Genomic DNA, 16,975 nt, shown 5'->3' on the forward strand with positions numbered 1-16,975 from the left:
AGATGGTATTCCTAGTGACCCTCCTCTTCGTTTTCCCAGTGCTCACAAACAAGGCTTGCACTTGGGGTTACTGGGCACAGTAGGAGATGGTCTGGGTCATCTGATTAATGAGTCAAACCGAAGGTCCGGCACTCCCGGATTCTGAGTCTTGGCAACAAACTCAGGGACGAATCTGAACGTTACCTCCCCCCATCCCCTTGAATGGGCGATGTCCTATGAGAGACCATGAAGTTCGCTGACTCGTTTGGCCGAAGCCAAAGCTAGCAGGAACACCGTCTTCCAAGTAAGGTGGTGATCTGAAGCCTGGCGTGATGGTTCGTAGGGAGGTCTCTTCAGAGACCTGAGAACTCGAACCACGTTCCATGGAGGAGTTCTCACTTCTGACTGAGGGCAGGTAAGTTCATAACTCCGTATGAGTAGAGAAAGTTCCAGCGAGGAAGAAATGTCCATTCCTTTGAGCCTGAAGGATAGACTTACAGCTGAGCGATAGCCTTTCACTGCCGAGACTGAAAGGCGCATTTCTTCCCGCAAATACACGAGGAACTCCGCTATTGCTGGAATAGTGGCATCGAGTGGAGAGATACCCCTTCCACGACATCAACCACAGAAAACTCGCCACTTCGCCTTGTAGACCCCTGCGGATGACCTGTGCAAGTGTCCAGACATCCTATTCGCAACTTGCTGCGAAAATCCTCTCTCAGCGAGGAGGTGCTGGATAGTCTCCAGGCGTAAAGTCGAAGCGAAGCTACGGCTTTGTGGAAGATGTTGGCGTGTGGTTGTTTGAGTAGCTCGTGACGTGGAGGAAGTTCCCTCGGGAGCTCCGTAAGTTGCAGAGGGTCCGGAAACCACTCTGCGTGATGCCATAGCGGAGCTATCAGGGTCATCGATAGATTGACCGATATTCTGGTCTTGTTGAGCACCCTCCTCATCAGACAGAATGGGAAAAAGGCATAAACATCGATGTTGTCCCACCATTGTTGGAAGGCATCTGGCTAGAGGAGCGGAACAAGACGATGACCTGTCCGCCTGAAGCCCCGTGAAGTCGCGTGCGGGATCGCGCTGCCGATCGCAGCGCAAATCGCGCTGGTGGTCGCACGATGAGCCCTGCCCTGGATCGCGCGCGGAAGGATCATGCGAGGTAGGAATTTCGCGCGAGTGCGGGCGAGGGCGAGGGCGAGGGCGCGCATAGGTGATGGTGACGGCGTGCGGCGCGCAGGAGCTGGAACGTGGGGCGGGGTTGAAGGCTGCATGGGAGCTGGAGCGTGAGCAACCCTCCGCTCGAATGTGTGCGGGCGCGCAGGAACCTGCTGAAGAGCCCGTGCGGGCGAGACTGTTGGGCGCGCGTGCCCATGAGAAATGTCCCTAGCGCGTGGCCATGGAGCGCGCGTATCTGGAAGCACAGGGGGAGGGCGCGATTGCGCAGCCTCGTGATAGCGCAAAGGTGAACTTACGCGCTGGCGCACAGGAGAGCGTTGAGCACGTGGTGCAGGAACTGCCCCCTGAGGAGATCATGGGTGCGCTGGTCGCGCAGGAGATCGCGGACGCGCATGGCGCACAGGAGTGTGCTGCTGCGATAGGCGCGCAACAGGATTGGGCGTGCAGGTGTGCGCTGCTCAGTTGGGCGCGCAACAGGATTCGGGCACACAGGGGTGCGCATTTTGGAAGAAGAGGGCAGGGGTACCTGTGAGCGCCCATGCGCTAACTTAGGTACCTCCTGAACTGCGCGCTGGAATATAGGAGAGCGCTTGCGCGCTGTATCAGGAACCACAACTGCGCGCTTAACTCCAGAAGTGCGCTGAGGCACTGGAGAGCGCTGACGAGTAGGAGAGTGCTTAAGTGCTGTAGCAGGAACTGCAGGTGGGCGCTGGCATGCAGGTGAGTGCATGTGCGCAGGAGAGCGCTGGCGCGCAATAGCAGGAACTGCAGGTGGGCGCTGGCGCGCAGGGAGACTCTGGCGCGTAGGAACAGGAGCAGGCACGCGCACGCGTGCAAGAGAGCGCAGGGGCACTAAGTCAGGAACAGCAGCGAGATGGCGCGCAGGGGGTACCTGGTGCTTAAGGGACTGAGGCGCAGTTTTGCGCTCAAGTCCCTTGTGCCCCGAAGGGACCGGTGCCTGTGCAAAAACAGGATCAGCAGCCTTGAAGGGTGATGGCAGGTCAGCAGGTCTGGGGGTGACAGGTCAGGGGGTCCCGAAGGACGACCTTCCACAGAAGGAGATCGCGAACGATCTCTGGAGAGGTCTAAGGTGAACGGCGAGTCTCCTCCGCAGAGGACTGCGGGGAAGACAAGCCGAAGAGGCGCCTCCTAACTCCCTTGTGAGGAGAAGGAAGTCCTCTATGGTGAAGGGGAGGACGAGCCTTCCGCCTTATATGCCTTCTAGGGGCCGTGGGATCAGCAAGCTGACCATCATAATGCCTCCGCAGAGGAGTCTCTATAAGTGAACTCCCCGGAGGGGGAGAGTCACCAGCAGGAGAGACCGTGGGACTAAGTTCCACCCTCGAAAGATGTTCAGATGGGGAATCAGAGCCTTCAGCTACCTCAGCAACAACAGAAGCAGTTTGATCCAACACACCGGAGGCCTCCGTTATAACAACGTCGACGATAGACAGAGGATCTACGTCTGCTATCACCGGTGATTGCTTAACAGCTACTCCCAGTTTGATCATGTCAAACAGGGCCTCATTGGAGGGTGAACCCTGAAGCCCCAAGGAAGTCCAAAGCTGTAACAAATCACTATTATTTACAGTGAAATCAATATCCTCCTCCGAGGGAGGAGGGGCAGCTGCCTCGCTATGGGAGGCAACTACCCCTCCCGCACCCCGGGATCGGTCAACAGAACAAAGGTCTACGCTACCCCTCGACGGCCTCTCTGAAGAGACCGATCGAGTGGGAGCTTCGGAGGAGGTTTGGGCTACGGAAGAAGAGGCCTTGGGATTTTCTCTCTTCAAAGAAGCCTTTGGAGGCGAAATATCCCTTTTGGACTTCTTCTTCCGGCGCCGGGCAAACCTCTCCCACTGGGAGGTAGACCACTCCCTACACTCACCGTATACATTACCCCTATCACACCGTTAGCCCCTACAATGAGGACACAAGGTGTGAGGATCTGTGTCAACCGCCGACATGAAGGTCCCACAAGGGCGCGGTCAGGTAAACCAGGGCACGTACGCATTATTAATAGAGGCCAACTTCACACACTCTGTAGAAAAAGAGAAAGCAAAAACAGATTAATGGCAGTCAAATGAGGGTGAGAGCAGACACGTCTGTTCATCACCTGAGCCAAAAGCAAAGTGAAGTATTCACAGGTGTGTGGGGGGGTCATCATTTCAGCTACGCCGAAGTAATAACCCATATTAAATAGCGTAGTTTGTATTTCAGTTACGGAACAACTTAACTTTAAAGGACCCTAGTTTGCATAGTTAGGAAAAATAAAAATTTCTTTTAAAATTTGTTATTTGTTCCTATGCGTATGAAAACATTTTCTCCTTTAAAATAAGGAGTGAGGAAGGTTAGTGTATGGAAATACCAAACAAACTCAGCCTTCTACCTACAGGAGTATCAATATTATTATAATTCATAATGACGGATCAGAAAGGGCAAGTTCAGGGTTGTAAAATGAATGCTTCAGCTTCTTCCCAACTTTTGAGGAAGAAGCTGTTGGCGGGGAACAATCCCGCTTAGCTTTCTTCTTCTTGCGACTGTTATACTTCTCCGATTGGGAAGAAGATCAATCCTTGCAAACATTACGAGGGGAATCCATATCACATGTTTTTCCCCAGCACGTAGCACACCAGGGACGAGGATAAATATCTATGAAGCTAATGAAGGATGAGGATAAATTTCTACAAAGCTCACGAAGGACGAGGATAAATTTCTACAAAGCTCATGAAATTTCCGCATGGATGACCTTCAAGACCATCACAGGTTTACATGAACACAGTTTTAACAATCATTCTGTGAACAGAGTAAGGATTTCACTCATAGTACAGAGAGAGGTCCGTAACTGAGTTAAGTGGCTGCGTATACAGTACACAAGCATCATCTCACCAAAGCGCTGGTGGGTACATGGCACAACCATACAATGTGGCCATATTCACAAGAATTCTGCTATCTGGTCATAACAAAGTGCAACAGACCTAACCCACTTAAATGACGAAGGTTTGTTTCTGTGTAGGAACAAACTAAAATTTATGGAAGCTTGGGTAAAATATGGAGTTTTTATGATAAAACAAAGTTTTATGAATACTTACCTGGCAGTTATATATATATAGCTGAGTCTCTGACTGCGGCAGAATTAAATCGAAAATCGCGGCAACCGCCTTGTGGTGGTTGTGTGGTTAGATGGTTAACAACCCTTACAGGGTGGTACTTGGAATCATTCCCATTTTCTGTTCCTCAGATTATCTTTGCCCGACCTGTCTCCTGAGGGGAGGTGGGTGGGCTTTAAAATATATATATAACTGCCAGGTAAGTATTCATAAAACTTTGTTTTATCATAAAAACTCCATTTTTATGAATAGAACTTACCTGGCAGTTATATATACATAGCTGATTCACACATTTGGAGGAGGGAAACAGACAGAAAAAACATAGTTGGGGAAACAACAAAAGAGTTGTAGGAGAACAAACACCTTGATTCCTTACCTGCTAAGGTAGCTGACTTCAAAGGTAACTGCCTCTAGAGTCGCTTTCCCTTAGGAGTGTTCAGCCAGGAGTAGACCAGCTACGCTGCCAACAACTCAATCGAGTCTGTCAAAGGGGTAGGACCAACAACTTGACTATACTTCAGAAAACTACCTTCCCATATAAAAAACCTGCAACCTTACTAAAGCTAACCATCTAACCTTGCAGAAGTAGATATAAACTATCTATCTGGACTGAGGGAACCGTACCACAGGACGAGGACCTCAGACAACCATAAAAAAGACACAAACCCATATACAAGTACATAAACTAAGGTTGATTGGGGGTAGTAACTCCTTTGCCTAATACAGAAGCCGCAGCTACGTATGGGCCCAAGGTATAACACTTATCATAGTCCACTCTTACCTCTCTGAGGTAATGAGAAGCGAAGACAGAGTTGCTCCTCCAGAACGTTACGTCCATGATCTGCTTAACTGACATATTTTTCCGGTATGCCAGCGAAGCAGCAATGGCCCTTACTTCGTGAGCCCGTACTTTTAACAGGGCGAAGTTTTCTTCCTCACAAAAGAGGTGGGCTTCCCTAATAGTTTCCCTCAGGAAAAAGGACAAAGCGTTCTTTGACAGGGGTTTTTGAGGATCCTTCACTGAACACCATAAGGAGTTGGAAGCATCCCTCACGCTCTTAGTGTGAGCCAAATACGCCTTGAGAGCCCTAACCGGGCAGAGGAGGCTTTCCTGTTCCTGACCTACTAGATCCGTGAGGTTAGGGACTTCAAAAGTCCTAGGCTAGGGTTTCGAAGGGTTCTCATTCTTGGCGAGAAAGTCGAACCTCAAGGAACAAACCGCTCCATTTAGGGTGAAGCCTACACGCTTCTCGATTGCCTGGACCTCGCTGATCCTCCTGGCAGTCGCTAGAGACAAAAGGAAAAGGATTTTCTTAAGTCACATCTCGCAGAGAAGCTTGCGAGATAGGCTCAAACTTCCTGGAGCACAGAAACTTAAGCACCACATCCAGGTTCCAAGAAGGGGGCCTTAAGTGCACCTGCTTCGTTGTCTCAAAAGACCTAATGAGGTCCTGCAAGTCCTTATTCTGAGATAACACTAAGCCTCTATGCCTAAAGACGGTTGAGAGCATGCTCCTGTATCTTTTAATGGTAGATACAGCCCACTTAGCATCCTGCCTGAGGTACAAAAGAAAGTCTGCAATCTGGCTCAGAGAGGTAGAGGACGAGGAAACCTTGCGCCTCCTGCACCAAGCTCTAGAGGTCTCCCACTTTGACTGGTAGACTTTTTGTGAAGAGATCCTCCTTGCTCTGGCAATAGCTTTCGCCGCTTGTGCCGAAAAGCCTCGAGATCTAACGAGCTTCTCGACAGTCTGAAGGCAGTCAGATTGAGAGCGAGGGGGTTTTGGTGAAATCTCTCAAAGTGGGGTTGTCTGAGAAGATCTGGACTTGCCGGGAGTCTTCTTGGAAAGTCCATCAGTAACCCTACCACTTCGGTGAACCATTCCCTCACAGGCTAGAATGGAGCCACTAGGGTCATTCGTCCCGAATCGAGGAGAGCGAACTTCCTGACAACCAGATTGATGATCTTGAATGGGGGAAAGGCATACATGTCCAGCCCCGTCCAATCCATCAAGAAGGCGTCCACCGCAACAGCTTCCTCGTCCGGTACTAGGGAGCAGTAGTTCGGGATCCTCTTGTTTAGACCGGAGGCGAAAAGGTCTATTACTGGTCTGCCCCACAACTTCCAGAGGCTCCGACAGACATGCGGATTGAGAGTCCACTCTGTAGGAAGGACCTGTCCCCTCCTGCTGAGCATGTCTGCCCTGATGTTTCTCTGCCCTTGAACAAACCTTGTCAACAGCTGGGTCTCGTTCTCGTTCGCCCAGAGGAGAAGCTCTCTCGCAGTTGAGAACAGAGAGAGGGAGTGAGTTCCCCCTTGCTTCTTTATGTACGCGAGAGCTGTGGTGTTGTCGGAATTGATCTCCACAGTCTTTCCCGAGACCAAGGTTTTGAAGGCCTTGAGCCCTAACAAAATGGCCATCAACTCCTTCCTGTTGATATGCCAAATGACCTGACTCCCTTCCCAAATACCTGAGACCTCTTTGTTCCCTAGTGTTGCTCCCCAGCCTGACTCGGACGCGTCTGAGAATAACACTAGGTCGGGGTTCTTCTTGAACAAGGAGATCCCTTTTCCCAACAGAGCTGGGTCCAGCCACCACATTAAAAGATCCTTGATCTCTGTCGGGATGGGAAAAGAAAAAGTGTCCTCCTGGATCTTCCTGTTCCAAACCTTTGCGAGGAAGTGTTGCAGAGGCCTTAGGTGCAGTCTCCCCAAAGGGACAAACTGCTCCAGGGAGGATAGAGTTCCCAGCAGACTCATCCAATCCTTCGCTGAGTATTCCTACTTCCTCAAAAAGTCTTTGACTTTGTCCAGGCACCTGGTCTGCCTCTCCTGGGAGGGAGAAGCCTGAAAAAGAACTGAATTCAGAACTATCCCCAAATAGAGAATTGTCTGATTCGGCTCGGTCTGAGACTTCCCCCAGTTGACGATGAGTCCCAGGTCCTGAGTGATCGTATAAGTTTTCATTAGGTCCTCCAGACATTTCTCTTTCGACTGTGACCGGATCAACCAGTCGTCTAGATAGAAGGAGACCCTTATCCCCTCCTGGTGTAACCAGCCTGCCACATTCGCCATAAGTCTGGTGAAGACTTGGGGAGCTGTGCTGAGACCGAAGCAAAGTGCCCTGAACTGGAAGCACTTGCCCTGGAACACAAACCTCAGATATCTCCTCGAAGACGGATGAATGGGGACGTGAAAATAAGCGTCCTGTAGGTCGAGAGAAACCATCCAGTCTCCTGGACGAACTGCAGCCAGCACTGACTGAGTCGTCTCCATGGAGAACTTTGTTTTCTCCACGAAGGCGTTCAGAGAGCTGACATCTAGGACTGGTCTCCATCCACCCGAGTTCTTGGGAACCAGAAACAGGCGATTGTAAAAGCCTGGTGAGGAGAGGTCTTGAACTGGCTCTATTGCTCCCTTGACCAACATCTGGTCGACTAGCTCCAGAAGAGCCTCTCGTTTCCCCGCGTCGGTGTACTGAGCCACTAAGGCCAGGGGAGAGTTTGAGAGAGGTGGTTTCTTTAAAAAGGGGATCTTGTAACCTTCCTTGACGACTGAGAGGGACCAGGTGTCCGCCCCTCTCCTTTCCCAAGACTGCCAAAAACGAGACAGTCTTGCCCATACTGGTGTCTGGAGGACTTCCATCTCATTTTTTGGACCGAGGCCTAAACGCACCCCTGCTGGTCCTTGGCCCTGACTCTTGTCTTCTCCCCCTAAAATCCGCTCTCGAGGAGATCCTGCCCCGAAAGGGCTGTTGAAACTTCTTCTCCTCCTTCTTCAGAGGAGCAAGAGCAACAGGTAAGGTCTTTCTAGCCGACCAAGACAAAAGGTCCTGAGTAGCCTTCTGAGCCAGAGAAAGGGAGATATCTCTGACCAGAGCTTCAGGAAAAAGATGACGAGAAAAAGGGGCGTAAAGCAGCTCCGACTTCTGGGCAACAGTCACAGATCTAGAGGTGAAGGAGCACAAAAGGGCCCTCTTCTTTAAGACCCCTGCTGAGAAAAGGGAAGCCAATTCATTAGCTCCATCCCTTAGAGCTTTGTCCATGCAGGACATGATACTCGTCAGGTCCTTCTTGTCCTCCAGGAGTCCAGACTTCCTGGCCAGAGTCCTGAGAGACCAGTCCAGGAAGCTGAAAACCTCGAAAACCCTGAAAATTCCCTTGACGAGGTGATCAAGCTCTGACATGGACCACATCACCTTGGCAGAGTTTAAAGCATGCCTTCTTGCCGAGTCCACAAGAGCCGAGAAGTCACCTTGGGAGGAGGAAGGCACTCCTAACCCCAAAGGTTCCCCTGTCTCATACCACATACCGGCCTTGGAAGCGAGCCGGGAAGGAGGAAAAGAAAAGGTGGTCTTGACAGCTTGTCTCTGTTCCTCCATCCAATCACCCACTTTAGCGAGAGCTTTCCTGGCCGAAATTGAAAGTTTCATTTTGATGAAGGCCGAAGGCTTAGTAGCTTTCTTCCTGGTAAATTGAGACTGAGGAGAACGAGGGGCCGAAGGTTGAAATTCCTCCCCATAAAGTTCCAAAAGAGAGCGAGAAAGAACCTTGTAATCGCTAGAAGAGTCGGCAGGTTTTTCTTCCTCTTCCGAAATATCTTCGAGGTCCTGCTCAAGGATAACATCCCGAAGAGTTGGGCTGCCAGCAGTCTGGCAGCGAGAGCTGTTTGAATCCTGGCGCCGAGTGCCGCTAACATCCAGTCGGCCAGAGGCGGTATCGTCACGATGACGAGCAGCGGTATCGTCACAATGACAAGAGGCAGTATCGTCACAATGACGAGAAAAGGAAGCGTCCTGAAGATGCAGGCTGCCGTCGCCTTGAAAATGCAGACTGCATTCATCCTGTTTTCTAAGAAACGAAGCAGTAACGTCCAGGTGTTTCGAAAGGGAAACGGAATCGTCGCGGCGCCGAGAACGAGAGGCAGTATCGTCCTGGCGGCGGGAGGGGGGGGAAGGAAATTCCTGGCAGCGTGCCGATGAGGAGGGTGCACGTTGTCGTACGGCCGACGAAGTGCGCAGAGGTTTCTTGGGAGAGATACTAAAAACTCTCTTAAAAGAAGATCTCTTAACAGGCAAAGAGACGTCCTTACGTCTGACGGACTGAGAAGGGTGGCTGAAAGCTTTAACTAACGATGAAAGTTGTTCCTGCATAACAACCATGAAAGCTTTAGCAACCTCCGCTGGCTCTCGCGGTGCCGAAGACGGCAATTGTCTTACGGCTTGACTGGGAGCGCTGGCAGAAGAAGCAGGGAGTCTAGCAGGATTAACTGGGCTAAGGACTCTCTGTTTCGCCCTTTTAACAGGAACATCGAAATCGTCTTTCGACGAATCAGGGTCTCTGCTACTCGAACCGGGAGTGGGAGAGCGAGACTGCACGTCCCGGTTCCACCCTCTCTTCATTGGTCTTGATTCGTAACGCCAATTACGTCTGGGAGAACGATCAGGCGAAGACACAAACGTATCCGACACGCCTTTCCTATGGCGGTCAAGAGCAGCCTGGGAGATCGCAACAGGACTGTCTGAGGCGACGACTGACCGAGGATAAGCACCTCTCACCCTCTTTCGGCTTTCGACGTACCTTCTCCCTTGGTTCTGGGAGCTTGGTAGAGGTCTAGACCTAGGGGTATGACAGATTCAATCAGTCGCCACCTCCACTGCACTTTCACAAGCACTAATTTCACCAACACCCTTACCTTTAAAGGCCTCCAACTGTGCTTTAATGGCCTCCAATTCAGCAGCTAATTTAGCATACCCAGGGTCATCCGTAGGCACAGGTCCTGTAGAAGGGGCAGGAGTCACTACATTTGGGGAAGGAATACCTTCCAAAGGGGTTACAAGCAAAGGGTCAATAGATAAATCTAAGCTAGGCTCACTAGCAGACTTTGACTTTGATTTAGCTCTTCTAACTCTATCAATCTCGAGTTTGCGCACATAGCGCTGCATAGCTAACCAATCATTATCACTTAAAACCTCGCATTCCTTGCACTTATTATCTAAAGCACATTCAAACCCCCTGCAACCCATACAGATAGTGTGAGGGTCAACCGAAAGTTTCGGCAACCTCACCTTGCAAATATCATTCGCACAAACACGATAATGAATTTTCTCACTCATGACAATATAGGAAAAAAGACAAAAAACAAAAACAACACGATTGCCAAATCCCAACACAGTGTACTTCACCAAAAACGAAGTCCAAAAAGGCGATGAAGGGAAAGCGATCCGAAAAAACTCTGAAAGGCGAACCAACGATGTTGTCGATCCGGCCGGCAGAGATAATCTGAGGAACAGAAAATGGGAATGATTCCAAGTACCACCCTGTAAGGGTTGTTAACCATCTAACCACACAACCACCACAAGGCGGTTGCAGCGATTTTCGATTTAATTCTGCCGCAGTCAGAGACTCAGCTATACTGTATATATATAACTGCCAGGTAAGTTCTATTCATAAAAAGGACTGATTGGTGACCTTGCTTTTTGGTAGTTGCTATAAATGCACTAAGAGATGCCCCTAACTCACAATAGAGATATCCTTCAGTCTTTGAATTGTCTGTTTTCAATGGTATTAGCTATAAACATACTTGAACATTACAAAGATAACTATTGTAACATCGCAAAGAATTATCACTCAAACTAAAATGTTAAAAAGAAATACTGTAATGAGTACTCACCATAGTTTGACAAGTAATGATATTGTATGATAAAGTTGAAAATTGCAAAAATTTCACAGTGGCTTTGCAAACACCAACCATATCTTTCTGGATTGCTCTCGGCAAGTACCTGCAATAGTCAAGTTAATTTTAGTAGACCTATTTCCTCAAAAACATCAACAGTAAACTGTTTTTCTATATATATATTAAGGGTATTTTACTATTCTTAAAAACAAATGTCTTACAAAGTTTTCTGGGGATACTGAAGTTAAGTAATTTGGATATCTTTTAATATATTATGCCACAACTTTGTACATAAGCTGTCTTGATCAATTGGTCACTGGGATGAAAAATGACAAATTCGTAGGTAATTTGTATTTTTCCTAACTATACAAACCTTAGCTATTTACATGGGGTAATTACTTCGGCGTAGCTGAATGACGAGCCATAAGAATTTTAACGAGGGTTTACTACCCCCCCCCCCCGCTAGTTAGTGGGGGTCAGGGAGGGGTAGCTAGCTAACACCCCACCCCCCCTCACACACACTGGTGAATGCTTCACTTTGCTTAGAGGTAGGACTTATCATGGGGGACAGGGTTGGCGGGCAAATATGTGTAAATAGCTAAGGTTTGTATAGTTAGGAAAAATATAAATTATCTACAAATTTGTCATTTGTTCCGTAACTGAAATACAAACCACGCTATTTACATGGGGTGACTCAACCCTTAGGTAGGGAGGTAAATCCCTGCCATACTGGCTTTGGCATGCCCGGGGCTCCATATTTGAGTGTGTAAGTACTCAAGAAATAAGGAGTCCCTTCTCCTCGCTAGCATGCTGTGAAACTGCTGCGGCCTACATAAGCTGTGTGTGAAGGTGAGAAGTGACTCGTCCTAGGAAGTTGACCTGGAGTTTTTCAGATGGAAATCTAGGCTAGGACTCTCCCATTACCACCTCGTCAGGGTATGGGGACATGACAGTATTACACTTAATACTAGGAACACAAGGGAGCATGGTTAACCTGTAGTGGTTCGAGGTCAGCTGTGCAGAGAACCCAGGATGCGGCTTTCTCCAAGGGAGGAGAGGATGAAGAAAAGAATAAGGGCCAGACAGATCTTTTCATTCATGCAGACTAAAACCGGGTAACAATGCCCTCAACCTTCTGCTACTTGTCCATTAAGGAGCCTGAGGTTAGACCAGCTGTTGTGCAGCCACCACAGGGCCGATAGAGAATGTATCGAGCCTCCTGTGTGTCACGTCTTGCAGGTAGTGGGCCGTGAAGGTGGTCTGACGCTTCCACACCCCAGCTTGAAGGACCTGCATCACTGAATAATTTTTCTTGAAGGCCAGGGATGTAGCTATGACCCTGACATCATGCGCTCTAGAGCGACATGACGGAGAAGGGTCAGGATTCAAGGCCAGATGTATTACCTTGCGAATCCAGGCTGAGATAGTATTCCTGGTAACCCTCCTCTTCGTCTTCCCGGTGCTCACGAACAGGGTTTGCACCCAGGGGCAAACTGCAGCTGTTCTTTTAAGATACAACCTCAGACTCCTGACTGGGCACAGTTGGAGATGATCTGGGTCATCTGTTACAGAACGAAAACTCGAAACCTGGAAAGAGTCGAACCTAGAGTCCGGCACTCCTGGATTCTGAGTCTTGGCAACAAACTCAGGGACGAAGCTGAAGGTTACCTCCCCCCATCCCCTTGAATGGGCGATGTCGTACGAGAGACCATGTAGTTCACTGACTCGCCTGGCCGAGGCCAATGCTAGCAGGAAAACCGTCTTCCAAGTAAGGTGGTGATCTGAAGCCTGGCGTAATGGTTCGTAGGGAGGTCTCTTAAGAGACCTGAGAACTCGAACCACGTTCCATGGAGGACGTCTCACTTCCGACTGAGGGCAGGTAAGTTCATAACTCCGTATGAGAAGGGAAAGTTCCAGCAAGGAAGAAATGTCCATTCCTTTAAGCCTGAAGGCTAGACTTGAAGCTGAGCGATAGCCTTTCACTACCGAGACTGAAAGGCGCATTTCCTCCCGCAAATACACGAGGAACTCCGCTATTGCTGGAATAGTGGCATCGAGGGGAGAGATACCCCTTCCACGACATCAACCACAGAAGACTCGCCACTTCGCCTGGTAGACCCCTGCGGATGACTTGCGCAGGTGACCAGACATCCTGTTCGCAACTTGTTGTGAAAATCCTCTCTCCGTGAGGAGATGCTGGATAGTCTCCAGGCGTGAAGTCGAAGCAAAGCTACGGCTTTGTGGAAGATGTTGGCGTGTGGTTGTTTGAGTAGCTCGTGACGTGGAGGAAGTTCTTTCGAAACCTCCGTGAGGAGTTGCAGAAGCTCCGGGAACCATTCTGCGTGATGCCATAGCGGAGCTATCAGGGTCATTGAAAGATTGACCGATATTCTGGTCTTGTTGAGCACCCTTCTCATTAGACAGAACGGGAAAAAGGCGTTCACATCGACATTGTCCCACCATTGTTGAAGGCATCCTGCCAGAGAGCCTTGGGGTCTGGGACCGGGGAGCAGTACAGCGGGAGCTTGAAGTTCAGCGCTGTAGTGAACAGATCCACCGTCGGGGAACCCCACAAAGTCAGGACTTTGATGGCTACTTGAGGATCCAAAGACCATTCGGTACTCACTATCTGCGTTGCTCTGCTCAGACTGTCGGCGAGCACATTCCTTTTGCCTGGAATGAAGCGAGCCCCTAGTGTGATTGAGTGGACTTCGGACCATCTCAGAATCTCTACTGCAAGATGGGATAGCTGTTCTGAAAAGGTAGCCTACCTCCCTGCTTATTGATATAAGCCCCCACTGTGGTGTTGTCGCTCATCACCATCACAGAGTGGCCCAACAGGACTTGGTGGAACTTCTGAAGTGCCAGGAATACGGCCTTCATTTCTAGCAGGTTTATGTGAAGGTACTTTTCTGATTCTGACCACAGGCCTGAGGTCTTGTGGTTCAGAACGTGGGCCCCCCACCCTTTCTTTGATGCGTCCGAGAACAACATCAAATCCGGGGGGAAGGACGAGAAGTTCCACTCTCTTTCATAGGTTCTCGTCCGCCACCCACCACTGGAGGTCCGTCCGTTCCGCAGGACCCACGGGGACCAAAGTTTCCGGGGAATCGTGACCTTGATTCCATCGGAACTTGAGTTGCCACTGGAGAGATCTCATTCTGATGCGACCATTGGGAACAAAACGGGCCAGGGAGGAGAGGTGGCCGAGGAGACGCAGCCACGTTTGGGCTGGGAGTTCTTCTCGATTGAGGAAAGGCCTCGCGACCTTCCTCAGCCTTGCTATCCTGTCGTCTGATGGGAAAGCTCTGTGGAGATTGGTGTCTATGACCATGCCTAGATATACCAGTTTCTGAGAGGGCTGCAGAGAGGACTTCTTGAGATTTACCATGATCCCTAGATTCTGGCAAACTTCGAGGAGCTTGTCTCAGTGGCGAAGAAGGGTTGCCTCCGAGTCTGCTAGGATCAGCCAGTCGTCCAGATAACTAAGGAGACAGATGCTGATCCTGTGAGTCCACGAAGATATTAGGGTGAACACTCTGGTGAACACCTGAGGGGGTGTGGAGAGACCGAAACACAGCACCTTGAACTGGTAGATCTTGTTGTCTAGGCAAAATCTTAGGTACTTCCTTGAAGACGGATGGACTGGGATCTGGAAGTACGCGTCCTTCAGGTCCAGTGTACACATGAAGTCTTGTGGTCTCACTGCCTGTCTGACCATGTCTGCCGTCTCCATACTGAACGGAGTCTGTTTGACAAACTCGTTCAGGGTTGAGAGGTCGATGACTGGTCTCCAACCTCCAGACGCCTTTCTTACAAGAAAGAGTCGACTGTAGAAGCCTGGGGACCAGTCTACAACCTCCTGGAGAGCGTCCTTCTTCAGCATGGTCTGGACTTCTGCCCAAAGGGCTTGCCCTCTTGCCAATCCCATGGCAAGAGAGCTCAACGACACTGGATTTGCTGTCAGGGGAGGTAGAGAAGCTGTGAACGGGACGCGATAACCCTGAGCGATTACGGAAATCGTCCAGGTATCTGCCCCGAGTTGCTGCCACCTTGCCGCGCAACTCTGTAGGCATGCTCCCATTGGTGGACATGCAGGGGGACTGCTAACCCTAGCGTTTACGGCCTCGGCCGTTTCCTCTAGGGTTATTGCCTTCCATGGAGGACTTCTTGCTCCTTCTGCTCTTGGCAGGAAAGGGCTTAGACACCTTCGGCTTCGCTGCTGTCGTCTTCTTTGTGTCCTTATCCAGACGGGGCTGTTGGGCCGCTGGAGGTTTGTAGGGCCTCGATGTCAGGGCCCTATGGATGAGGGAATCCTGGTTGGACTTCCTCCACCTCTCAGCAGTAAGCTCCACATCCTTAGGCTCAAATAAACTCTTACTGAGCGCGGAAGAGTGTCTGAGCCTGCTAACATCCTAACTGGGAACCTTCTGGTGGAATCTCTCAGCCACTGCGTCCCGTCGTTTGAGAATCGTATTGGCCCTCAAGCTCGAGACTTGGTGGGCCAGAAACTTGATGGTCCGCGTGCCTGAGAGCAAGAAAGTCTCCAGTGCCTTCCTGGTGCTTTCTTTGGAGAGGTCCTCAGACCGCACCAGGATGCCCAGAGACCCCAGCCAGATGTCAAGCCACGAAGTTGCCTGCATGGCACACTCAGCGACCTTCTCCTGGTTTAGGATCTCAGTAGCTGAGTAGGACACGTGCCGGTTGGAGAGTCTCTCTAGAGGAACTCCCCCGGTGAGTTCTTCCACGGAGTGGTGAATAGGAAGAGCCAAACAAGACCCCTCAAGGATCTCAAAGTACCTCCTCTGATGGACTCGAGGAGGAGGGAGGAGCTTGTTACCGGCGCTGGGTCTACAGGAGGAGGCAAGCTCAGAGAGCTGGCCCCCTCGACCTTGTCCCTGGCACTCTTCATCCCCTGAGACCAGGGCAGAGCTGCAATGGCCCTAGAGGGTTTCTGGGTGCCGTAGACATGGTCCAAGACAGTGACCTTACCCTCACGAGGAGGAGTCTCTGGGTCTGGAATCCCATTGAGGTTCCTCATGAGGGGCAGGCCTTACCAGAACGCGTGTTCTGACTCTTGGTGCTCTCCTCCTGAAGGACTAGCAGCAAAGTCTCCTGTCCCCAACAGCTCTTCCTGGGGGGACACGTGGACATCCTCGGAAGGTCTAGCTGGCTCCTGTCTGATCCTTGTTGACGATTTGGGGATCGTCTTAGAGTCCTTCGGTTCCCTCCTGGGAAGGATACAGGACTCGAGTAACGATGGGTGCAGGCTCTTTTCCACCCCTGGACGAGAAGACTTCTCAGGGAGAGGCGGAGTTTCCCCCATTGGTGCGATGGAGGAACAGTCCGGCTCGTCCGACTCTCCTGAGGATGGGTAATCCTCATCCGCAGGGGAGGGAGAGAAAGTCTGGGGGGGAGGAGGAGCCTTGCGCAAGGATCTGCGAGGATACAGAATAGTCCTCGGAGGTGTTTCCACAGAAGGGACTCCTCTTTTCCTCTTCAAGGGGGAGGAAGCTGCCACTACTTTGTGACCCACGTCAGAGAGGACGGGCTTCATAGCCTGCAAAAGAGCTCTGACCAGGGTCCCAAATCAGGGCTGCTGGCTGACAGTCGTGCTGTCGGACACTCCCTCTGGAAGGAAGGGGATCATTTGATCCCTTGGAGGAGTCGACAAATGAGGGTTCTCCTGAGAAGTAGAAACAAAAGAGTCTAGACCTGTCCGGGAACTGCCCCTCCTCCGGCGAGCGCGCTGTTCTGCGCTTGCGGGTAGGGGAACGAGACGATGACCTATCCGCCTGGCGACGCTCGCGCTGGAGGTCGCGCGATGGGCCCTGACCAGGATCGCGCGCAAAAGGATCGCATGTCATAGGAATCTCGCGCGCGTATGGGCGCAGGCGTGAGAGGTTGGTGGAGCGGGCGTGAGAGCGCGGTGGCGCATAGGCGATCCCACAGGCGCGTGAGCGCGATGGCGTGGGCACGTAGGTGCGGGGCGCGCAGGAGATGGAGCGGACGCGTCGGCGCGGGCGCGCGTAGG

The 16,975-nt window shown here is 50.9% G+C and overlaps 1 protein-coding gene across 3 annotated transcripts in view; it reads right to left on the reverse strand.

Annotated features, from left to right (window-relative positions):
* The window catches only part of Pex12 (peroxin 12), a 49,958-nt gene that overhangs the window by 24,544 nt on the left and 8,439 nt on the right, over window positions 1-16,975 (reverse strand). For all 3 annotated transcript variants that reach the window (XM_068362004.1, XM_068362005.1, XM_068362006.1), the window contains exon 3: window positions 10,939-11,047. In XM_068362004.1, coding sequence (XP_068218105.1) covers window positions 10,939-11,047 — 109 coding nt within the window. The remainder of the gene's footprint in view (window positions 1-10,938; window positions 11,048-16,975) is intronic.

The sequence above is a fragment of the Palaemon carinicauda genome, chromosome 38, assembly GCF_036898095.1.
Source record: "Palaemon carinicauda isolate YSFRI2023 chromosome 38, ASM3689809v2, whole genome shotgun sequence".
Classification (NCBI taxonomy): domain Eukaryota; kingdom Metazoa; phylum Arthropoda; class Malacostraca; order Decapoda; family Palaemonidae; genus Palaemon; species Palaemon carinicauda.